This window comes from Thalassophryne amazonica, chromosome 10, assembly GCF_902500255.1.
Source record: "Thalassophryne amazonica chromosome 10, fThaAma1.1, whole genome shotgun sequence".
In the NCBI taxonomy this organism is placed as follows: Eukaryota; Metazoa; Chordata; class Actinopteri; order Batrachoidiformes; family Batrachoididae; genus Thalassophryne; species Thalassophryne amazonica.
In genome coordinates, this window is record NC_047112.1 from 66,323,865 (window position 1) to 66,349,418 (window position 25,554).

The following is a 25,554-nucleotide window of genomic DNA, read 5'->3' on the forward strand; positions in this document are numbered from 1 at the left end:
TAATAATACTGCCTAAGGGAAGCATGTATAAAGTGAATAAAATTGGTCCTAGCACAGAACCTTGTGGAACTCCATAATTAACTTTAGTCTGTGAAGAAGATTCCCCATTTACATGAACAAACTGTAATCTATTAGACAAATATGATTCAAACCATCGCAGCGCAGTGCCTTTAATACCTATGGCATGCTCTAATCTCTGTAATAAAATTTTATGGTCAAGATGATCATTTGTAACCTTCACTAATGCTGTTTCTGTACTATGATGAATTCTAAAACCTGACTGAAACTCTTCAAATAGACCATTCCTCTGCAGATGATCAGTTAGCTGTTTTACAACTACCCTTTCAAGAATTTTTGAGAGAAAAGGAAGGCTGGAGATTGGCCTATAATTAGCTAAGATAGCTGGGTCAAGTGATGGCTTTTTAAGTAATGGTTTAATTACTGCCACCTTAAAAGCCTGTGGTACATAGCCAACTAACAAAGATAGATTGATCATATTTAAGATCGAAGCATTAAATAATGGTAGGGCTTCCTTGAGCAGCCTGGTAGGAATGGGGTCTAATAAACATGTTGATGGTTTGGATGAAGTAACTAATGAAAATAACTCAGACAGAACAATCGGAGAGAAAGAGTCTAACCAAATACCGGCATCACTGAAAGCAGCCAAAGATAACGATACGTCTTTGGGATGGTTATGAGTAATTTTTTCTCTAATAGTTAAAATTTTGTTAGCAAAGAAAGTCATGAAGTCATTACTAGTTAAAGTTAATGGAATACTCAGCTCAATAGAGCTCTGACTCTTTGTCAGCCTGGCTACAGTGCTGAAAAGAAACCTGGGGTTGTTCTTATTTTCTTCAATTAGTGATGAGTAGAAAGATGTCCTAGCTTTACGGAGGGCTTTTTTATAGAGCAACAGACTCTTTTTCCAGGCTAAGTGAAGATCTTCTAAATTAGTGAGACGCCATTTCCTCTCCAACTTACGGGTTATCTGCTTTAAGCTACGAGTTTGTGAGTTATACCACGGAGTCAGGCACTTCTGATTTAAAGCTCTCTTTTTTAGAGGAGCTACAGCATCCAAAGTTGTCTTCAATGAGGATGTAAAACTATTGACGAGATACTCTATCTCACTTACAGAGTTTAGGTAGCTACTCTGCACTGTGTTGGTATATGGCATTAGAGAACATAAAGAAGGAATCATATCCTTAAACCTAGTTACAGCGCTTTCTGAAAGACTTCTAGTGTAATGAAACTTATTCCCCACTGCTGGGTAGTCCATCAGAGTAAATGTAAATGTTATTAAGAAATGATCAGACAGAAGGGAGTTTTCAGGGAATACTGTTAAGTCTTCTATTTCCATACCATAAGTCAGAACAAGATCTAAGATATGATTAAAGTGGTGGGTGGACTCATTTACTTTTTGAGCAAAGCCAATAGAGTCTAATAATAGATTAAATGCAGTGTTGAGGCTGTCATTCTCAGCATCTGTGTGGACAATAACACCCCAGATAGGCCTTATGGGTTTTTAGATCAGGCATGAGACCTCCTAAAAGAGAACCCCTGGGCATTCCATCTCTACCATGGCTCTGCCAGCTTTTTGCCACTTCACATGATGACAAGATGTGCTGGAGGCCTGCATTGTTTTTGCTGCACAAGGAAACACTTTTCACCACCAAGCCACTGTATCACATGCTGCCCTCACCAAGGTGAGCCATGCCTAAGGTGCTTTCCAGATGTCCCTCCAGGTTATGGCCCTGTGGATAATGTCCTCCCACCAAGTCCATGCCCATTTACCCTGGGCCACAGCCTTGATGAGGTAGCACTCCTGCTCCACCTGTGACACTTCCTTCATGATTTGAAACTGCTGGTTAAGGCTAAGCGTAAATTTGGTAAGATTGTAATTCACGTCGGCAGTAATGACACCCGGTTACGCCAATCGGAGGTCACTAAAATTAACATTAAATCGGTGTGTAACTTTGCAAAAACAATGTCGGACTCTGTAGTTTTCTCTGGGCCCCTCCCCAATCAGACCGGGAGTGACATGTTTAGCCGCATGTTCTCCTTGAATTGCTGGCTGTCTGAGTGGTGTCCAAAAAATGAGGTGGGCTTCATAGATAATTGGCAAAGCTTCTGGGGAAAACCTGGTCTTGTTAGGAGAGACGGCATCCATCCCACTTTGGATGGAGCAGCTCTCATTTCTAGAAATCTGGCTAATTTTCTTAAATCCTCCAAACCGTGACTATCCAGGGTTGGGACCAGGAAGCAGAGTTGTAGTCTTACACACCTCTCTGCAGCTTCTCTCCCCCTGCCATCCCCTCATTACCCCATCCCCGTAGAGACTGTGCCTGCTCCCAGACTACCAATAACCAGCAAAAATCTATTTAAGCATAAAAATTCAAAAAGAAAAAATAATATAGCACCTTCTACTGCACCACAGACTAAAACAGTTAAATGTGGTCTATTAAACATTAGGTCTCTCTCTTCTAAGTCCCTGTTGGTAAATGATATAATAATTGATCAACATATTGATTTATTCTGCCTAACAGAAACCTGGTTACAGCAGGATGAATATGTTAGTTTAAATGAGTCAACACCCCCGAGTCACACTAACTGTCAGAATGCTCGTAGCACGGGCCGGGGCGGTGGATTAGCAGCAATCTTCCATTCCAGCTTATTAATTAATCAAAAACCCAGACAGAGCTTTAATTCATTTGAAAGCTTGTCTCTTAGTCTTGTCCATCCAAATTGGAAGTCCCAAAAACCAGTTTTATTTGTTATTATCTATCGTCCACCTGGTCGTTACTGTGAGTTTCTCTGTGAATTTTCAGACCTTTTGTCTGACTTAGTGCTTAGCTCAGATAAGATAATTATAGTGGGCGATTTTAACATCCACACAGATGCTGAGAATGACAGCCTCAACACTGCATTTAATCTATTATTAGACTCTATTGGCTTTGCTCAAAAAGTAAATGAGTCCACCCACCACTTTAATCATATCTTAGATCTTGTTCTGACTTATGGTATGGAAATAGAAGACTTAACAGTATTCCCTGAAAACTCCCTTCTGTCTGATCATTTTTTAATAACATTTACATTTACTCTGATGGACTACCCAGCAGTAGGGAATAAGTTTCATTACACTAGAAGTCTTTCAGAAAGCGCTGTAACTAGGTTTAAGGATATGATTCCTTCTTTATGTTCTCTAATGCCATATAACAACACAGTGCAGAGTAGCTACCTAAACTCTGTAAGGGAGATAGAGTATCTCGTCAATAGTTTTACATCCTCATTGAAGACAACTTTGGATGCTGTAGCTCCTCTGAAAAAGAGAGCTTTAAATCAGAAGTGTCTGACTCCATGGTATAACTCTCAAACTCGTAGCTTAAAGCAGATAACCCGTAAGTTGGAGAGGAAATGGCGTCTCACTAATTTAGAAGATCTTCACTTAGCCTGGAAAAAGAGTCTGTTGCTCTATAAAAAAGCCCTCCGTAAAGCTAGGACATCTTTCTACTCATCACTAATTGAAGAAAATAAGAACAACCCCAGGTTTCTTTTCAGCACTGTAGCCAGGCTGACAAAGAGTCAGAGCTCTATTGAGCTGAGTATTCCATTATCTTTAACTAGTAATGAGTTCATGACTTTCTTTGCTAACAAAATTTTAACTATTAGAGAAAAAATTACTCATAACCATCCCAAAGACGTATCGTTATCTTTGGCTGCTTTCAGTGATGCCGGTATTTGGTTAGACTCTTTCTCTCCGATTGTTCTGTCTGAGTTATTTTCATTAGTTACTTCATCCAAACCATCAACATGTTTATTAGACCCCATTCCTACCAGGCTGCTCAAGGAAGCCCTACCATTATTTAATGCTTCGATCTTAAATATGATCAATCTATCTTTGTTAGTTGGCTATGTACCACAGGCTTTTAAGGTGGCAGTAATTAAACCATTACTTAAAAAGCCATCACTTGACCCAGCTATCTTAGCTAATTATAGGCCAATCTCCAACCTTCCTTTTCTCTCAAAAATTCTTGAAAGGGTAGTTGTAAAACAGCTAACTGATCATCTGCAGAGGAATGGTCTATTTGAAGAGTTTCAGTCAGGTTTTAGAATTCATCATAGTACAGAAACAGCATTAGTGAAGGTTACAAATGATCTTCTTATGGCCTCGGACAGTGGACTCATCTCTGTGCTTGTTCTGTTAGACCTCAGTGCTGCTTTTGATACTGTTGACCATAAAATTTTATTACAGAGATTAGAGCATGCCATAGGTATTAAAGGCACTGCGCTGCGGTGGTTTGAATCATATTTGTCTAATAGATTACAATTTGTTCATGTAAATGGGGAATCTTCTTCACAGACTAAAGTTAATTATGGAGTTCCACAAGGTTCTGTGCTAGGACCAATTTTATTCACTTTATATATGCTTCCCTTAGGCAGTATTATTAGACGGTATTGCTTAAATTTTCATTGTTACGCAGATGATACCCAGCTTTATCTATCCATGAAGCCAGAGGACACACACCAATTAGCTAAACTGCAGGATTGTCTTACAGACATAAAGACATGGATGACCTCTAATTTCCTGCTTTTAAACTCAGATAAAACTGAAGTTATTGTTCTTGGCCCCACAAATCTTAGAAACATGGTGTCTAACCAGATCCTTACTCTGGATGGCATTACCCTGACCTCTAGTAATACTGTGAGAAATCTTGGAGTCATTTTTGATCAGGATATGTCATTCAAAGCGCATATTAAACAAATATGTAGGACTGCTTTTTTGCATTTACGCAATATCTCTAAAATCAGAAAGGTCTTGTCTCAGAGTGATGCTGAAAAACTAATTCATGCATTTATTTCCTCTAGGCTGGACTATTGTAATTCATTATTATCAGGTTGTCCTAAAAGTTCCCTAAAAAGCCTTCAGTTAATTCAAAATGCTGCAGCTAGAGTGCTGACGGGGACTAGAAGGAGAGAGCATATCTCACCCATATTGGCCTCTCTTCATTGGCTTCCTGTTAATTCTAGAATAGAATTTAAAATTCTTCTTCTTACTTATAAGGTTTTGAATAATCAGGTCCCATCTTATCTTAGGGACCTCGTAGTACCATATCACCCCAATAGAGCGCTTCGCTCTCAGACTGCAGGCTTACTTGTAGTTCCTAGGGTTTGTAAGAGTAGAATGGGAGGCAGAGCCTTCAGCTTTCAGGCTCCTCTCCTGTGGAACCAGCTCCCAATTCAGATCAGGGAGACAGACACCCTCTCTACTTTTAAGATTAGGCTTAAAACTTTCCTTTTTGCTAAAGCTTATAGTTAGGGCTGGATCAGGTGACCCTGAACCATCCCTTAGTTATGCTGCTATAGACGTAGACTGCTGGGGGGTTCCCATGATGCACTGTTTCTTTCTCTTTTTGCTCTGTATGCACCACTCTGCATTTAATCATTAGTGATCGATCTCTGCTCCCCTCCACAGCATGTCTTTTTCCTGGTTATCTCCCTCAGCCCCAACCAGTCCCAGCAGAAGACTGCCCCTCCCTGAGCCTGGTTCTGCTGGAGGTTTCTTCCTGTTAAAAGGGAGTTTTTCCTTCCCACTGTAGCCAAGTGCTTGCTCACAGGGGGTCGTTTTGACCGTTGGGGTTTTACATCATTATTGTATGGCCTTGCCTTACAATATAAAGCGCCTTGGGGCAACTGTTTGTTGTGATTTGGCGCTATATAAAAAAAAAATTGATTGATTGAATTGATGATCATGGTCTTCCTCTCCTTCCTCGAGGCTTTAGACCAGAACATGACTGGTTCTCTCCATCCAAACCCAACCCAGCCTTCCTGCACTCTTTTCATGACTTCCTTGTGCTGCAGCCTGCTGATAGTTTGTGCTACCTGTCGCTAAGCCCTGCACTTCTGCCCTGTTCGGACAACCACTGCTGCACTCCTTGCAGCCTGGTTTCTGGATTCCTTCAGCTTGATGACAAGACAAGCCTTCTCCAGCTTGCAAGCCATGCTTAAAACCTTCAGCGGGAGTGCCTGAGAAACAAGGAAGGAAGCATAACCACTTCCTGATGTAGGTGTTGGCGATGCCATCTAACCTGCTGGCCCATGTCAATGGAATTTCACACACCTTCAGTGGCCACGCTGAAGGTGACACGCTGGAACAGTGTAAATTACTACCAACATAGCTTAGGCTTCCTGGGGAGCTAGCTGCTGTCCATCTTTGTCAGGCTGTGAGCTGCTATGCCAGAAGCTGAATCTTTTTTTCTCCACACCAACAGTGTCTTATCGCTTCTCATCCCTTTTGTGATCGAAAGACTCCGGGACTTTGAAGGCTTCATCTTTATTCTTGCCCACCCTGTGAGATCATTCAGGCACTTGAGGAGCCTTGCTGTACATGGAACTGTCTGCAAGATGTTTGTTACAACATCCATGTGACTTCTGAGAGTAGGGAGCCACTCCCAAGATGGAAGCTTCAGGCCTCTGGCCTCGTTCCACTGAGGATGATGTCAAATGTAGCCACAAAGAGTATGGGGAAATTGAGTAACCCATGGCGATACCAACATCTAGTTGTTACCAACCTAAAGTGAAGTTTCTAGGGCAAAGCATATTTGTAAGTTGCTAAAGTAATTGGCAGTGATTTTGGTGACAGACAAGGGAACGCAAAAGAATTCCAAAGTCAATAATCTTATGTGGCACTGACCTGTATGCATTTGCCAAGCCATACCATATGGATATCGCTTTGCTCCCTTTTGGCATGCTAGATCTACTCCCAGATTATGGATGAGTGTTCAATGCACCCTGGGAAGCCTGGTATCACAGCCTTTTTTCAACTTATATTGATGTAACCATTGTCCTTTAAGAATTTAGTCATTCTTCAAGAAAGTTCTGAGAACAACACCTTTCTTTCAAAATTCAGTAAAGCGATACTCCTGAACTGGTTGATGAAGATGGAATTCTGCTTCTTGTGAATGAATAATTCTACTGCCTGTTGCCATTGGACGTGAATGGATTCCTTCTTCCAGGTGACCCTGGAATATTAAAATATTTGTCACTTGTGAGAATTTCTTATGGAATTTGAAAGGAAGCCCATTTGGCCCAGCTGCTGAAGCTGACTTTGCCCTTTTGAAGACCTCCGGGACCTTGCTCAGCCTTTGTGGGAAGGTGTCGAAGAGGACACTTGGTGGTGCTGGGCATGGTACGTATCCTGATGACCCATACCACTTGGCATCATTGTACTGACTCTTCACATACTGCTCCTGGTCTTCCTTAAAAAAAAAAAAAAAAAAAAAAAAAAAAAAAAAAAAAATCAGGATTGGAGTCATGTCCTTATCCTCCCCACATCCAGCCCTGCTGCCACTGCATGCACGGCTGGTTGTAGCCTGGCCTGGTAGCATAAAACATATTTTCAATGTGGTCCTCACAAAAAAAAAAACAAAAAACAAAAAAAAAAAAACAAAGCTCACTGTCCCTGCCTACACGACGGGTCATGGCTGGGTAGGAGCATTAAAAATATCCATAATGGTCCTAAGAAAAGGAGGGGAAAAAAAAATGGATAAAGCCAGATCGCATGCCTCCTCTGCTGCCGGTCAGGTCTCCTGCAACCTGCTGAGTTTGCCTGCTGCTGGACTTACTCAGCTTGTTCCTCTCCAGTCATATAAAAGTTAAAGTGTGTCGCCAACCCTTCACATGTTGGGTACTTTGACTCATGGAGAAGAAATCAAGAAAGGTTTGAGAGGCCTGTGAAGGCCTCTGTGACTATTTTGAGAGAAAATTTGTTGCTTCACAGTTTTTTAACAATTCAAAATTCGACAGATACGAGAGCGAAGCCCTGCACCTCATGAGAGGAAATTGCAAACTCCCATGCAGCTTTTGTGAAATTTTTAAAAATCTGCAATGAATGCTGTTTGCAACCCTGTGAGATATACTATCCTAAGGAAGGTGAAAATGGCACATACAATTGGCCAGTGAAGGCTGGATGATGCAAAGAGGTCCTCTTTGAAACCTATGTTGATTTTCATAATAATTGTGAATCAGTTGATCTGACTGATCTTTAGGACTTCCTAAAAAGTCACAGCAACTGCAACAAGTTGGTGGACATCATATCTGGGTCATTTCATCTCATTTCACCCAATGGGTTAAACCTAACCCACTCAGATTTTGGTGAAATTTGGTACATAGGTAGCCTTTGGTGGAAAAGGGTTAATTATCAAATTTCAGCTCATTCACACCAACGGTTCCTGAGATATCATCATTTCTTTTCTTTCTCTTTTTTCACTTTCACAAAAAAAGGGCGCAGCTGCTGAAATTCAAATGAGACTCAGTACAAGAATAAGTGCAACTTTATAAATCTGTGTTACCATGAGGATGATTTTGGCCTGCTGGCAGAATGGAATTTCTTGGCAACCTCACATGGCAAGAAAGCCTGTGATGGAATTGGTGGCACAGTCAAAAGAGACTGGTCACAAGGACAAGTCAACAGCATTTGACTCAAACAGCACATTCTGACCACCGAATCAATGTTTGAGAACTGTGAACAGAACATCCCAGGAATCCAGTTCTTTCATGTTAAACAAGATGAGGTCGATCTCTGCGAAACTGAATATGCATTCCATGTAACCAGTGCTTTTTGTAGTTACCAAATCCAGGGACACTGATTTTAGCAACAGATATGCCAACTTTAATTTCAAATAGCTTGAAAGCTAAAAATGTTACCCTCACAGTTTTTTAACATGTTATACAGAACATACGGGGCTACAATTTCATTAATTGCAATGTAATTTGTCCCAATTTGCCAATTTCAAGGTAAAAAAGTAGGTCATAGGTCACTATGCCTAAATATTCTCATAAAATCTAACAAATGTGAGGTTTAGATTCCTTATGTAAAATCCCTTCCAAAGATACCTTACTTTTGAAAATCAGACAGTTGCTGATTTATGGTCATTGGAATTTCAGTGGCTATCATTTTTTCACAAAAAAGTAAAAGAAAGAAAATGGCAACATCTCAGAAACCACTGGTCTGATTGAGCTGAAATTTGGAAATTAGCTTATTCCCACCTAAGACTACCTATATACCAAATGTCATCAAAATATGAGAGGTGAAGTTTAAAATCACTTTTTTAGGGTGATCTGAGATGGAGTGACCCATCCACCCTACACACAGATACTGTGAGTATTGCACAGTGTAGGCAGAGACTGAGGTTTTCCCAGTGAAACCTGCTGTTCATCTGGAATGTGTTCTGGCTCCTACACTGTTCAGTGCTAACATGGACTGGGTGTTGGGTCGGTTTGTGGAAACCAGCAGCTTAGGTACCTTTGTTGGTGAGGAAACGGCTTATTGACATTGACTTTGTGGATGATGCTTTGATCTTTGCTGAATCAGTGGATATTCTGATTGCAGCACTCGAGAAGATGAGTGAGGAATCAAAGTGTGTGGATCTGAGATAGTCCTGGATTCAGACTAAGATCCAGGCTTTTAATGCCTTTCATCAGAAATGTATCTGTATGTCGTGAAAGTGCTGAACTCCTAGACATTCACTGATCTTAGCAGTGACATTCGTGACTCTGGGCCCTTGGCCTCTGAAATCCAGCAACGCTTGAGAAGAGCTTATGGAGTCATGAGGTGATGCTGATATCTTTGCAGGAGAATGAAGGTCCAAGTTTTTAGGGTCCTGGTGCCTCCTGTCTTACTGTAGGGTTGTCAGACTTGGACTCTAACCAGTGACCTAAGATGAGGACTGGATGTCTTTGGTACCAGGTCTCCGTGGAGGATCCTTGGGTCCTGCTGGAATGACTTTGTATCAAACCAGCAGTTACTTAGTGAGACTCAGATGAGGAGGATCACTGACACTGTGAGGCTGACATTTTGTCTATGTGATACAGTGAGGCAAATAAGTATTTGATCCACTGTCAGTTCTGCAAGTTCTCTGTCATTTTTATCGTAGGTACACTTCAACTGTGAGAGACAGAATCTTAAAAAAAAAAAAAAAAATCAGAAAATCACACTGTATGATTTTTAAATAATTAATTTGCACTTTATTGCATGAAATAAGTATTTGATCACCTACCAACCAGGTAGGTGTCTCTGTCTCTCACAGACCTTTACGACACCATCTTATTCTGCACTCTTGTACCTGTATTAATGGCACCTGTTTCAACTTGTTACTGGTATAAAAGACACCTGTCCACATAATCAATCACACTCCAACCTGTCCACCATGGCCAAGACCAAAGAGCTGTCTAAGGACACCAGAGACAAAACTGTAGACCTGCACAAGGCTGGGATGGACTACAGGACAACAGGCAAGCAGCTTGGTGAGAAGACAACTGTTGGAGTAATTATTAGAAAATGGAACAAACAAAAGATGACTGTCAAACTTCCTCGGGAGGTCATGTGGTCAGATGAGACCAAAATAGAACTTTGTGGAATCAACTCCACTTGCCGTTTGGAGGATGAGAACAACCCCAGGAACCCTATCCCAACCGTGAAGCATGGGGGTGGAAACATCATTTCTGGGGTTGCTTTTCTGCAAAGGGAACAGGACAACTGCACCATATTTTGTCAAACAACCTCCTTCCCTCAGTAAGAGCATTGAAGATGGGTCATGGCTGGGTCTTCCAGCATGACAATGACCCCAAACACACAGCCACGGCAACTAAGGAGGGGCTCCGTAAGAAGCATTTCAAGGTCCTGGAGTGGCCTGGCCAGTCTCCAGACCTGAACTCAATAGAAAACCTTTGGAGGGAGCTGAAACCCCAAACCTGAAAGATCTGGAGAAGATTTGTAAGGACATGGACCAAAATCCCTGCTGCAGTGTGCAAACTTGGTCAAGAACTACAGGAAACGTCTGACCTCTGTAACTGCAAACAAAAGTTTCTGGACCAAATATTAAGGTCTGTTTTTCTATTGTATCAAATACTTTTTTCATGCAATAAAATGCAAATTAACTATTCAAAAATCATACATTGTGATTTTCTGATTTTTTTTAGATTCTGTCTCTCACAGTTAAAGTGTACCAACAATAAAAATGACAGACCTCTCCAATCTTTGTAGGCGGGAAAACTTGCAAAATTGACAGCGGATCAAATACTTATTGGCCTCACTATGTTTCTCTGGATATGACTCAGGACACAGGTGCCTCAGTGCATATGCCCCAGCAGCTGGAGAAGGCCAAGAACACATCCACATTTCACCTGGTTACAGCAAACAGATGGATACTTTGGAGAGGTAGTAAGGACCGTTTTCTGCCTCAGTGATTGCCACCTCCGATCAGTCATAGTTTCATGGTGTCATGGATACAATGTGTGTCACCAGCACATGCTCCCTCTATGTAGGTCTCACCTTCATCCTCCTTGAACTCATTTGATGGATTTAGAGTGGGGCAGCACAGTGTGCTGACTGACCTTCATCACTGATGACATCCTTAATGAGTGGGTGATGACCTGGCAGTGCTCCTAAATCAGCCTTTGGTTCTCCACTTTCTTTCACCTCTTTTGCCACCTGCTGGAGATAACAACCTAAAGTCATCATCCAAAACATACAGTTGCTGCTTCAGAGCTTTGAATAACACCATAATGCTTGAAGCTGCTTAATGACCTGTTGATGAAGGATCACAGTCATCAGGTATGAATACAGCTACATGTTTACAGCAACTGGACATCTTTCTCTGATTTCACTTCAACATTTATCCACAAGACGTCAGTCAGACAGTCAGTCAGTGAACCAGCCAGTCAGCCAGAAAACCTTTCTTCAAATAAATGTCCTGCACCCTGAGAACTCAGGGCCCAAGCCGGTACGTAGGGTTCTATTTCATTCCTCCTGACCGCCAGAGGGCGGTGCTTTAGCACCTGGATAACTACATGTGCCCAGCACAGAGGTCGAGAATATATACCAACAAAGTCACGCCATTGGATGTGACCTGGGTGACGTCACTGGTTGTCTTTATATACCAGACGCACCCAGCACTCGCTTCTTTTCTACATTCTCGCATTCTTAGAGGTTGAGAACGCATTTAGCTGCGATTGCCGCTCTCGCTTTTGGTTGGAGCTACGTGCACTGCACACCTCCTCCAGAGGCTGCGAGACACGGCTTCACCGTTTTTTGTATTCTTTGACTGACGCCTGTCATGAGTACACCTTCCTAAACGCCGGGAGCGCCTTTGCCGCTGCCCTGCTGGGTATTTTCCTCTGTGCACATTAGCTGTGTTGTTTTCGACGAAAGCTGGCTATTTGTTTAGTTGTGTCACTAACCCCGTTAACTACATGGTAGTGTGTGTATCAGAACCAGTATAGTGTACTGTGTTGGGCTTGCGGTGAATGTTTTACACTCCTTGAAGTACTTCGTCTGCACTGCCGCCATTTTGCTAAGTTTAACAGCTCCGCTAGCAGCTAGTGTTGTCGTCGTTGCTCTAAGTGACTTAGCACTTGGGCTGTGAGTTTTTCGGCTATGTGCATCGTGTTATTACTGTGGCTATGAGTGTTTCATGCTCAGGGCCTTGTATTAGCTTTTACACTGAGTGTTTCATGCTCAGGGCCTTGTATTAGCTTTTACACTGAGTGTTTCATGCTCAGGGGCTTGTATTAGCTTTTACACTGAGTGTTTCACGCTCCGTGCCTCGTGTCAAGTCTGCGGCTGGAGTGCTTCACGCTCCGTGCCTCGTGTCAAGTCGATGGCTGGAGTGCTTCACGCTCCGTGCCTCGTGTCAAGTCGATGGCTGGAGTGCTTCACGCTCCGTGCCTCGTGTCAAGTCGATGGCTGGAGTGCTTCACGCTCCGTGCCTCGTGTCAAGTCGATGGCTGTGAGTGCTTCACGCTCCGTGCCTCGTGTCAAGTCGATGGCTGTGAGTGCTTCACGCTCCGTGCCTCGTGTTACTACTTACACTGCGTGTGATTCACGCTTTGTCTTTCCATCTGTAACCATCAGGGCTTGCGTTAGCCATCTGCACGCAGTCCACAATGTTGACAGGGCCTTTGTTGCATGGCTATAGTACTTGTTTCGCTCTCTTGAGCCCAGTTGATGGACATATGTTTTGCCCCTCGTGTCTTGGGATCAGACACCTGAAGGAAGCCCTGACTGGCAATGCCTGCCTTAATTGTGCCAGCATGCCACTGGCAGAGAGATCTGCTAGACTTGCGGCATTGGAAAGTGGATTATCTAGTGCGACTTTGGCCTCCAGCCCCAGGAAGGAACCAAAGCGCCGTAAACGCCCACATGCAGGAGCCCCTTCTGCTAAGAAGGTTACTCATGACCATGCTTTGGCTGAAAAGGTCGAAATGTTGACTTCTGAGTTTGCTCAGATTAAGTCCTTGCTTCTGAATCTACAGCTTAGGGATGCAGTGACAGTTCCTGTTGTCCCTAATGAGGATGATCAGACCAATGTAGTTACTCAGCAGGAGGAAGATGTTGTGTTTATTGCTGCGACTGATTCCTTGTACATGACAAGTAATATAAACTGTGTGAAGGATGAGGATGAGAGGGGTCTTTCTCCAAGCCATTCATTAGTGGGCTCTCACACCTCTGAGGCAGAGTCCCTGCCGCAAACCGGACCTGGACTATCCTTTGTCAAGCAAGCTGTTCAGTTGGCTTTATCCAGGCTTGGGGTCGACAATCCCCCTGCGGAAACCACCGCTTCAACTGCCTTTTTCAAAGTCACTCAGAAGCCTGAGTTTAATGTTCCAGTTTCACAACCATATATCGAGGAGCTCCACTGATGCTGGGCGGACCCCAAATCATTGACCCATCTATCACAGGACTGCAGAGCCCTTAGCCCTATGTGTGATTCGGCGCAGTATGGTCTGAACCGTATGCCCGCCTTTGACAGCATTATTGCGAACCTGTTTGTGGCTCCAGCTGATGCTGCTCGGCCGGATGCCCGCTGCCCACGACCTCAGTGTAGGGTCACTGATGACCTCCTCACCAAAAGCTATGACATAGCTGCTCGCATCGGTCACCTAGGCAACTCACTGTCCCATTTAGCCCTTGTCCTCTCAAAGTCTTTGAGGGAAGCAGAGATTGATGATGCTACGCAAAGTCTTAGTGATGCCTCACTCAAAACCTTTGCTTATATGTCCAGAGAGCTTGGCAGACTGGTGTCAACCCTTACCATCACTAGACGTCAGGTGTGGCTTGCGCAGTCCCCCCCTGTCCGAATCCTGCAGAGGCACACTCTGTTCGCTGCCGGTTCTTCCAGGCCAAGTATTTGGACCTGCGGCCCAACAAACTTTGGAGCGTGCTGTTGAGGCCAGTAAATCTCAGCAACAGTTTGTTGACCTACACCAGTCTTCCAGACCTCAGCCAGTCAGACGTGCTACAACTTTTCACTCTACATCCAGGCTTCCGCCGACTCCCAGAGCTGCACGTGCTTTCGCAGCTGAGGGCCAGCTCTCCCAGTGGCCTGCCTTTCGGGAGCCTATGGGCAGACCCCCGAGAACTGAACGGTTTCACAGAGCTTCCAGTAATTGCGCCCAGAGGTCCTCAGGGATGCGAGGCAGAGGTGGTCGGGTCTGACTGCCAACGTTTGGCCCCCAGCCATTTTTCACGAAATCAACTCAGCCACTGGGAGGCTCAAGTTCAAGACCCATGGGTCATTTCAACCTTGTTCGAAGGTTACAGAATTCAGTTCAGATGTCGTCCTCCAAAGTTCAATGGAGTGAGGATGACTGTTGTTTCCGACTTGGTGCAGTCTGCCGCCCTACAACGGGAGATTTTGGAACTCCTGGAGAAGAGGGCCATAGAGCCAGTTCATAGTTCAGACCAGCACAGGGGGTTCTATTCAATTTACTTCCTTGTTCCAAAGAAGGATGGCGGCTTTCGTCCTATCCTCGATCTCCGACGTCTGAATCATATCAAAGTGCTGCAGTTTCACATACTCCGCACAGTAGACGTCCTTCAAACTATCACACCAGGAGACTGGTTCACAAGTGTCGACTTAAAAGACGCCTATTTCCATGTGCCAGTGGCGCCTCGTCACAGGCAGTTTCTCCGCTTTGCTTTCGAAGGTCAGGCATACCAGTTCAGGGTGCTTCCTTTCGGCCTCTCTCTCGCCCCTCGTACATTTACCAGATGTATGGCTGCAGCACTAGCCCCACTGCAAGCTCTTGGATTAAGAATCCTACCCTACTTAGACGATTGGCTCGTCTGCGCTCTGACTCAGGAGCAGGTGCACAACGACACAGCCTTCTACTCAACCATGTCTCTCATTTAGGACTCACAGTGAACTTTGCTAAGAGTTCTCTTGTTCCCAGTCAACAAACGACCTTCATCGGCATTGCCATCAACTCCCTGACTATGACTGCATCGCCATCCCCGCAGAGAGTGGACAATGTAATTCGTCTCGTCTCACACATTCAACGGGCTGTGATGCTGCCTTTTGGTTTGCTGCTCCAGTTGATGGGCAAATTGACTGCAATGTCGCTAGTGGTACCTGTGGGACTTCTGTTCTTACGTCCCCTACAAATTTGGATCAACAACCTAGGCCTCAACTCAAAGTTGCATCAGCACAGGCTTGTACGACTCTCCAACCAGTGCCTTCTGCACCTCAGACCCTGGGGGAATGTGGACTTCATCTACAAGGGTGTCCCTCTAGGCTCTGGTTGTTACAGATGCATCACTCAAAGGTTGGGGGCCGTTTGGAATCACAGGATGGTGAGGGGTGTCTGGAGTCCTCAGGAGAGACTCCAACATATAAACGTGTTGGAGCTTCGTGCTGTGCGACTGGCTCTCAAGCATTTTCTACCGGCCCTGAGAGGGAGACATGTTCTTGACCGGTTGGACAACACGTCAACAGTCTATCACATAAACCATCAGGGGGACACCAGGTCCAATCACTCATTGGCAGAAACTCGGAGGCTTCTCTTATGGGCGTTGCCTCGCCTTCAAAGTGTCAGAGCAGTTCATCTGCCCGGCGTACAGAACAGCGCTGTGGATTTACTCTCCAGACAGAAACCACCACCGGGAGAGTGGAGACTGAACCCGATTGTGGTCCAAATGATCTGGCAGAAGTATGGTGTAGCGGAAGTGGACCTTTTCGCTTCAAGCACCTTGACACATTGCCCACGATGGTACTCCCTCTCGGAACCAGACAGCCTGCTGGGGCAGGATGCATTGGCTGACCCGTGGCCGGACTGCCTCCTTTATGCCTTCCCTCCTCTCCCACTGCTGATGTTGACACTGCACAGGATAGATCAGAGCAGCCACAGGATGCTGCTGGTTGCTCCATTCTGGCTGGGGAGGATTTGGTTTCCCATGATTTACAAACTCCTCGAGGGGGAACCTTGGGCTCTCCCGGAGAGGAAGGATTTGTTGTCATAGCTACAGGGGAGGATTTGGCACCCTCACCCAGAATGCCTTCAACTGTATGTGTGGCCGTTGAGGGGCCGGACTCCTTGTTAAGTTCTTGTGACCAGGCTGTTGTTCAGACTATCCTTAATTCATGTGCTGCTTCTACCGGGGTTTTTGTATGACAACAGATGGAAGCTGTTTGCGTGGTGGTGTGAGAACCAAAAGTTAGACCCGGAGCGTTGCCCTGTGCCTATTCTCCTCAAATATTTCCAAGAACTGCTGGAGAAAGGACTTTCTATCGCTACCCTGAAGGTTTTTGTTGCTGCAATCTCTGCCCGGCACGTGTACGTTGATGGCCGGTCAGTGGGTTCACACCTCTTAGTGTGTCATTTTTTGAAAGGTGCTCTACGTTTGCGGCCTCCAAGGTTTGCACACGTACCTTCATGGGACCTTCCTCTAGTCCTGGAGGGTTTAAGCTTATCCCCTTTCGAACCAGTCTTCAGCTAAGCGGGTGGGAGAGCTCCATGCCCTATCAGTCGCTGGGGACTGCTTGCGATGGAATTCTGATGGATCTGGGGTTACGCTGTGGCCTAATCTGTCATTTTTACCCAAGAGAATTTCAACCTTTCATGTTAACCAGCCAGTTTCCTTGGCTGTGTATGCCCCGCATTCTGATCCAGGATTATCTGTTTCAGGTTCCCTGTGTCCTGTCCGAATGTTGAAGCAGTACATTAGTGCGACTGCCGGGATCCGGAAAACGGATGCACTGTTTGTGTGTTACGGTGATCACAAAAGAGGCTGTGTTGTCTCAAAGCAGCGACTCTCGCATTGGGTCGTGGATGCCATTTTACAAGTATACAGGTCCAGAGGTCTTCAGCCTCCTAAGGTTATGTGCCATTCCACCAGAGGGGTGTCCACCTCCTGGGCTGCACTGAGAGGTGTCCCTTTGAGTGATATTTGTGCTGCTGCTACGTGGGCTTCGTCCTGTACCTTCGCCCGCTATTACAGACTGAATGTGGCTGCTCCTCCTGCGGTGACTTTGGCGGTGTTGTCTGCCTCCACTCTCCACTGCTGATGCGAGGTGAGTGTGACCTTGTTGGTATTAAGTCATCCAGGTGCTAAAGCACCGTCCTCTGGCGGTCAGGAGGAATGAAATAGAACAAGAGTTACGAATGTAACTACGGTTCTATGAATTCCGGATGACCGCCAGAGTTGCTTGTCACTCAGAGTCTTGCGAGTTCATTCTGAAAAGAAGCGAGCACTGGGTGTGTCTGGTATATAAAGACAACCAGTGATGTCACCCAGGTCACATCCAATGGCGTGACTTTGTTGGTATATATTCTCGACCTCTGTGCTGTGCACATGCAGTTATCAGCACTGCCCTCTGGCGGTCATCCAGAATTCATAGAACCGTAGTTACATTCGTAACTCTCGTTAAGTAGGGAGGTGCTAGTCCATAAATAATTTTATATGTTAATAGCAGAATCTTAAAATCTGATGTCACAGAGACAGGAAGCCAGTGAAGAGACGCCAAAATGGTTGTAATGTGGTCAAACTTTCTGCTTCCTATCAAGAGTCTGGCAGCAGCATTTTGAACCAATTGGATACCCCTAATGCGGGACTGCAGTAGTCCAGAAAAACAGAACATTGCAGTCGTCCAATCAAGAAGAGACAAACGCATGGATCAGGGTCTCAGCCTCAGCCACAGACAGGATGAGACAAATCTTCACTGTGTTTTGCAGGTGGAGGAAAACAGTCCTTGTAATTAGTGCTGGGTTGCAAAGATTGATTTGCTGATTTTAAATCGACTCTCATTTTAATTACTGCACATCAATTCATATATCCAAAGATTGATATATATATATATATATCAATCTTGCTGCTTCTAAATCAGAACCAATGGATCATTTCTGTAATCAATGTAGAGAAATGATCATTTTCACACCCCCGGAAACAGCATAACGGCCCAACTGCAGTGTAATTGTTTTCAGGCACGGTGTTATAACACTGGCAAAAAGTGCTGGCAAAAAGTGCATATATATACCACCGTGGGCTGAGTGCACTTTTCTTTCTCTTGCTTGCTGGAGATCTGCTGCAGGTGATACGATACGATATAATACAATACACTTTATTGTCCCCTCAGGGAAATTTGTCTTGGACTCCAAGAGCTGCACAGATAAAACTGCCATGGCATAGTTACATAACTCATGCATATTGCACATAACTTAATACACACACCAATACTGCACATACCCCTTTTGCACAACAGTCTTGTGTAACGGAGGCCAGCAGGTGTCGCTGTGCAGATGTACTGTAGTTAGTAAATCTCACTCCCAACAGCTCAAAAGGATTCTCTGGTCACAAGGCCAGAGCCCTGGGTTTTAGCTTTCTGGTTAGAGAGTCCGACTCCCATGCCGGAGATCGTGAGTTCGCGTCCCGAGGGGAGCGAATGGGCGGAGTCATAACAACACAGTGCAGAGTGCAGCCACTACACTTGCACAGATGGTTCATGTATATTGGACATATCCCTAATACACATATCTGAACTGCACATAACCCTATTGCACAGCAGTCTCACACAGACGATTCATGCATATTGCACATATACCTAATACACATACCCCTATTGCACAGCCGTCTCCCACATACGGCTAAAAGGAAAATGCTGACAATATAGTGAATGACAATGAATAAATAACACTGAATAGCAATGCCACCATGACATTAATGCACTAAAAAAAGTGCTTGTCGGGTGTGTTCACTTCTGCGTTTCTGTGACAAAAGGGAGGTGTCAGCCACAGCTGTGGGCTCGTTGATGTGTGTGCTGTCATGTGTGTGACTGGTTTTGTTATTTAGAGACCTCTGTGGGAGTTGTTGTCGGCCATGCACTGCTGGGTGTTTGTGGTGCCATGTGCTGCTGGACACTCTAGTGTGGTGTTGATTTCACAGCTGATTGCTGTGCTACTCTGGACTGACAGTCCGGTATGTAGTGCGGAGCTAAGGCTTCTCCTCCTTCAGCTATTTGTTATTCATGTTTGTTTTCTTAAAATACAGGATTGTGGACTGAGCTGCCGAAGGAAGCCCTGTTGCTTTACCCTGATGTTCAGCTGGGAGGCTTTGCCCTGTGAGGCCATTTGGATGTGCCCTGCCCGCTTTTCACCTTGATGTTCACGGCTGGAAGGTTCTATCACCCCGCTCAGACTGAGGCTCTCATTGGACCGACATCTCTGCTATTATGGAACTGTGGGATAGCTCGTGCCCACAGATTGAGCTCACCGGACTATTTTCACCGCCCTGCTCAGCGTGCCGCTGTCGTTGGAGCAACAACACACAGAATGTGTCTCTTCTCAGATAGATCTCTTTCAGTGCAGCTTCTTGTTCTGACTTTAACACGAAGTTAACACCCAAGTCTTTCACTGCCGACTGTAAATGGTAATCAAAACATTCCAATCGTATCTTTCTGAACTCTTCTGCATCAAACTCCATCGTGTCAATGTTTACAATGTGCTTGAGCAATAACAGCTGAAGTTGCTCATAAACTTTAAGTTTCTTAAACATTTATTATGGCCACTCTTAAAACTTCAGTTATCTTTATAATTTTATTACTGGTAAATTTTAGAACTGATTTAGCTGAGATATGCTTATTAACTGTTCTGGGAACTACTCACCAAGCATGTCGGCCGTGGGCGCGTACTAACACAGAATACCCAGAAACTGGACAGTTGTTCGGCCATAACGAGAGCATCCACTTTTAGCTTGCTATAAGCTAAGCTAGTGGCGCTCGTGAGAGTGTGGCAGGAGAGAGGATCACGGAAATGCCCATCACCAAGCAGAAGACAGCAGACAAGAAAGGTCCGTCCACCAAACCCCAAGCAAACGTGACTGACAAAAAATTGGCAGAAACAAAATAAAGAAAAACAAAAAGACACTTCATACAAACCCCAATCATGACAGAAGTGTGACTCAATAGAGGTTAACTGTTTGGGACTCCAGTCAGATAGAAACAAGAGTGGTGGACAAGTGGTCAGTGCACTTGGTTTCAGTGCAAAACCTACTCCTGCCACATTTCTCAGTGTAATGCGGAGTTGTGTCAGGAAGGTCATCCTGTGTAAAACCTGTGCCAAATCAAAATGCAGTTCTAACTCGAATATGCTGTGGTGACCCAGAGTTAAAACAAGGGAGTAGCCAAAAGGACTTACTTTTACCAGTCAATTAGAACTGTGACTCTGCACAGATGACAAAAAGTCATTATGAAAAACCAAGAATGTCCAGCTGTCTTCAAACACCGAGATATTTTCATTGACATCTGATGGACAAAACAAACTCGGATTCTGGCTCCTAAGTACACGTGTTCTGCATGTTTAGTTGACGTCTTCTAGACGTGTCTTTGCTCAGTTGTTATGTGTGTGTCTCCTGTATTTGGTTACTCACAGCTCCATCATGGCTGGTGTTTCTCTGTGGCCCACTGTCACTGCTGTCCCTCTTTAGCTCCTCCCTCTCAGGGGCGTCTCCCTCACTGTAGTCACCTTTCGCATAGCTGTGGACGTGCAAGACGTCAGCAGGGCTCAGCGTCCTCTCAAACACTTTGTGTCCCAGAGTATAGCAACTTTCCAGTGGATGAACATCACCCACGATTTCAGCTGCAGAGCACTGCACAACCGCTTGGATTTCCTCACTCTCAGGGGTGCAGCTGTCTTTTTTGGAGGTGCTTCTTTTACAAGAATCATCCTTGGCATTGGCTTTGTTATGATGCTTCAGCTCTGGCTTCATGTCTTTGCCCTGCTTTTGCTCCATCTTCACTTTCACTGTTTCTGAAAGAGTCATAAAGCAAACATTACTCAAGCTGCTGGTGTCAACGCTCCTCCTGAATACTAACTGTTGACTATTGTGATGAGTCACACCTCAGGCCAAAAATCCACTTTTATTTTTATTTATTTATTTAATTTACAAGTCATTAAATATAAGAATTTGCACTGGTGATCCAGACTGAAGGAGTGGAGTTACCAGAAGGCAGAACAGCAGACATATGGGATTCCCAGCTACAACTACCTGGGAATCCCACAAGACAATGGGAACCATGATAAAGATGCAAGGTCAGCCACAACCAAATACCTCCAAAATGTAAGACAGGTGCTGAGAAGCCAGCTCAATGCTAGGAATAAGATCCGATCCATCAATACATACGCCCTACCAGTCATCAGATACCCAGCTGGGATAATAAGTTGGCCACAGGAGGAGATAGATGCCACCGATGCCAAGACACGAAAACTCCTCACAATGCACAGATGTTTCCAAAATCCAGCACCCTGAGGTTCTATAAGCAACATAAGGAGGGGGGGGCAAGGATTAGTGCGTGTCAGAGTCACAATCCAGGATGAGACAAGGAGCATCCATGAATACATCAGAAAGATGGTCCCCTGAGATCAGCTGCTACAACAATACTTCAGACAGCTGAAGACATACTTTGATAAGAGGAGGAGGAGCTATTAGGGAACACCAAGCCCCTCCATGGGATGTACCATTGACAGATAGAGGAAGTGGCTGATATTAGGAAGACCTACGAGTGGCTAGAAAAGGCCGGACTAAAGGATAGCACAGTGGCTCTGATAATGACATAAGAACAAGCCCTAAGCATCAGATCCATAAAGGCAGGAGTCCACCACAGCTGACAGGACCCAAGTTGCAGGCAGTGCAAATGTGCCCCAGAAACAGACCAGCACATAGTAAATAGGATGCAAGTTGTAAGCTGGGACAGGGTACACTGAGATGCAAAATTAAGTGTCAGGAATCATGTACAAGAATATCTGTGCCGCATACAGATTAGAAGTCCCCAAGTTCCCATGGGAGATGTCACCAAAGGTGGGTGAGAACAACAGGTCTAAGGTCCTGTGGGACTTCAAAGTACAGACAGACAAGCAGCTGCTAGCCAACCAACCAGACATAGTGGTGGTTGATAAGCAAAGAAAAGCTAAGATAAGATAAAGAAAACCACAGTTGTGATGGATGTGTCAATCCCAGCTGATAGCATGAGAAGAAAAGTACCAATGGCTGAAGGAGAAACTGAAGCAGATGTGGAAGGTAAAGTCCAAAGTGGTAATAGGAGCACTAGGAGCTGTAAGCCCCAAACTGGTAAAGTGGCTCCAGCAGATTCCAGGCACAACATCAGAGGCCAGAAGAGTGCAGTCCTAGGAACCCCTAAGATACTGCACCAAACCCTCAAAGTAGAGGACACAAGCTTGAGGAACACATATCACCCTCCCTGTGGAGCGGGGGTTTGCTGGGATGCAAATATGTCCTGTTGTCGATGACACAACTGTGTTCCCAACCTAAGAACAGCCTGATGTGATAATAGAATGAATGGCACCAGTTAGAGATGCCAAGTAAAGGACAATCAGGAGTGCTTCCTTGAGCATATCAAAAACATGCTTATTTAGGGTCTGCTCCTTTCTCTGTCCCTGACCAAGGCAACGTCAACATCTGGAGTTGGTCCCCGGGTGCTGGACTGTGGCTGCCCACTGCTCCTAGTGGTTAGATTGTGTCTAACGGTAATTAGGATGGGTTAAATGCAGAGGACAAGTTTTGTTCTAAGTATATATGTGCAGTAACACTACAGGCTCTCTATTGTATTCAGTAGTTTGATGTACACGTGTCTCTAGTCACATAAAGCATATTATAAAAGTCAGGACATGTAATCAATGGGTGTCTCCACCATGGGTGGCGCCAGGGGGGGCTGGAGGTCCCCCTGGATTTGTCATAGCACCCCCAAGAAAATAACTCCTCATTTATTATTTTAACTTAATGTCATCAAATGTTTTTAAGGCCTTGTCCACACTGAAACTGAACTTCTGCTATACAATCTTTTTCTTTGTCATTTTCAAAAAGTGTTCCATTCAAGAAATATCTCTGCTCTCACAGATCCAGTGAAACCACGTGAAAATGCTATAGCACACATGCCAGGCCTGTACGTAGTGCTGTGACACTTGTAAATCAAATCAATTTTATTTATATAGCACCAAATCACAACAAACAGTTGCCCCAAGGTGCTTTATATTGTAAGGTAAAAGCCATACAATAATTACAGAAAAACCCCAACAGGAAGAAACCTCCAGCAGAACCAGGCTCAGGGAGGGGCAGTCTTCTGCTGGGACTGGTTGGGGCTGAGGGGAGAGAATCAGGAAAAAGACATGCTGTGGAAGAGAGCAGAGATCAATCACTAACGATTAAATGCAGAGTGGTGCATACAGAGCAAAAAGAGAAAGAAACACTCAGTGCATCATGGGAACCCCCCAGCAGTCTAAGTCTATAGCAGCATAACTAAGGGATGGTTCAGGGTCACCTGATCCAGCCCTAACTATAAGCTTTAGCAAAAAGGAAAGTTTTAAGCCTAATCTTAAAAGTAGAAAAATGGAGAAGAAGGTGTGGAGCTAATCAATTTAGCAACAAAAACTAAAACTTTAGAAGCCGGCTCATGGATTAAATAGTCTTTTAATCTAACCTGTTGCCAGAATTCATCATCATAGATGAAAACTGTTCCCTACAAGACACCCTTGTTTTGGAAGATGATGTCTGGAAATGCGTTAATTCGTTATGATGGAAGTTACTTGTTAAGGGTTTTTTTTTTTTTAAGAGTTTGTAAAGAAGCCCCTCAGCATAATAATATGCTCAATTACACTGTTAACAACATGTTACAGAGGCAGGGCAATGACATCATCCTTTCAGTTATCCACAGTAACTTCTGGCATTTTCAGATTTATGTGATTAGATAAATATTTCATTCATAAAAGAAAATAAACTTTCATCAACAAACTGTTTTAAACAAAATGAGTGTAACGGGATGTTCAATGACATCACGTTCAACAATGTCATGATAATAATAATAAGTTTATAAGTTTTATTTATAATGCACCTTTCATTAATAAAAATTTCAAAGTGCTACAGGAAAAAATAAAACTAAGGATACATAAAAGTAAGTCCCTTCGGCTGCTCCCTTGTTTGCACTTGGGGTTGCCACAGCAAATCCAAGGTGGATCTGCATGTTGATTTGGCACAGGTTTTACGCCGGATGCCCTTCCTGATGCAACTCCACATTACATGGAGAAATGTGGCAGGGGTGGGATTTGAACCCAGAACCTTCCAAACTGAAACCAAGCGCATTAACCACTTGGCCACCACCCCTGCTAAAACTAAGGATACATAAGAGAATAAAAACAGAAAATCTTAAGATAAAACCAAAATAAAATAATAAACTAGAATAAAAAGACTAAGATGCAACAGATTCAAATTATTGACACCTGTGCGAGGCCTGTCTAAACAGGTATGTCTCGAGGTTTTTTTAAAAAGCTTCCACAGTCTGTGGAGCACTCAGATGGTCAGGGAGGGTGTTCCAAATATGAGGGGCAGGCATGTGAAGCCTGCCCACACCAGTCATTTGTGCCCACTGGCCATTCCCCCACCGACCACCCGGTTCATGGATGGTGGGCCGACCTTTTCGGTGTGGAGCCTCTTGGGGTCTCTGTGGCGTGGGAGGGGGTTGCAGTACCTGGTGGACTGGGAGGGGTACGGGAGGAGTGCTCATGGGTCCCCTCCCATTTCATCTTGGACCCAGACCTGATCATGGACTTCAATGCTCGACGTCCTGATTCCCCTGGGCCGTTGGGTGCCGGACGTTAAGGGGGGGTCCTGTCATGTACTGTGTTTTGTCCGGTTATCTGCCATGTTTAGTTTAGGTCATCGTTTCATTTTTGTTCTGATTTTGTGCTGTTTGGGTTTTGTTTTTATTGTTTGCTTAGTTTAGATTTTGGATTGTGTTCTGTCTCCAGCTGGGTGTTTCCTGCTTGGACTTTATCTCTCCCTATTTCTCTTGTCTGTCTCTCTTGGAGCTTGGTGGGGGTCATTACACTCAGTTTGGGCCACACCCTTTTATGGATCTTTCCACACGTTTCCAATCTGCAGCTCTTCACTAGGTGTATATAAGAAGCAATGGTTGCACTGGTTTTTCACCTGATCGTTGCACCTTGTGCCTTCGCTTCTAGCTCTGTTTCATTGTGTTTTCAAGTCCTGCTGCCATGTTGTGTTTTGACCACCTGCCTGTTAATACCGACCACACCATTTGCCTGATGATTCTGATCTGTTCGCTTCTTCTGGACTGCCTCTCTGTGTACCGGACCTCACTGATTTATTCAGTAAAGGCCTCTTTGAACCAGAGCTACTGTGTCAAGTTCCGCATTTGTCTCCAGCCTTCTCTGTTCGATAAACCTGATATACGACAACCATGATTTCCAATAAGACTT

The 25,554-nt window shown here is 44.5% G+C and overlaps 1 protein-coding gene across 6 annotated transcripts in view; it reads right to left on the reverse strand.

Annotated features, from left to right (window-relative positions):
• LOC117518909 (lysine-specific demethylase 4A-like) overlaps window positions 1-25,554 on the reverse strand; it is a 279,463-nt gene that overhangs the window by 147,008 nt on the left and 106,901 nt on the right. For 4 of the 6 annotated variants that reach the window (XM_034180169.1, XM_034180170.1, XM_034180172.1 and 1 more), the window contains 3 exons: window positions 20,916-21,075; window positions 20,696-20,822; window positions 11,389-11,488 (listed from right to left, as the gene is read on the reverse strand). In XM_034180169.1, coding sequence (XP_034036060.1) covers window positions 11,389-11,488; window positions 20,696-20,822; window positions 20,916-21,075 — 387 coding nt within the window. The remainder of the gene's footprint in view (window positions 1-11,388; window positions 11,489-20,695; window positions 20,823-20,915; window positions 21,076-25,554) is intronic. The other 2 variants (XM_034180171.1, XM_034180174.1) reach the window with 1 other exon arrangement.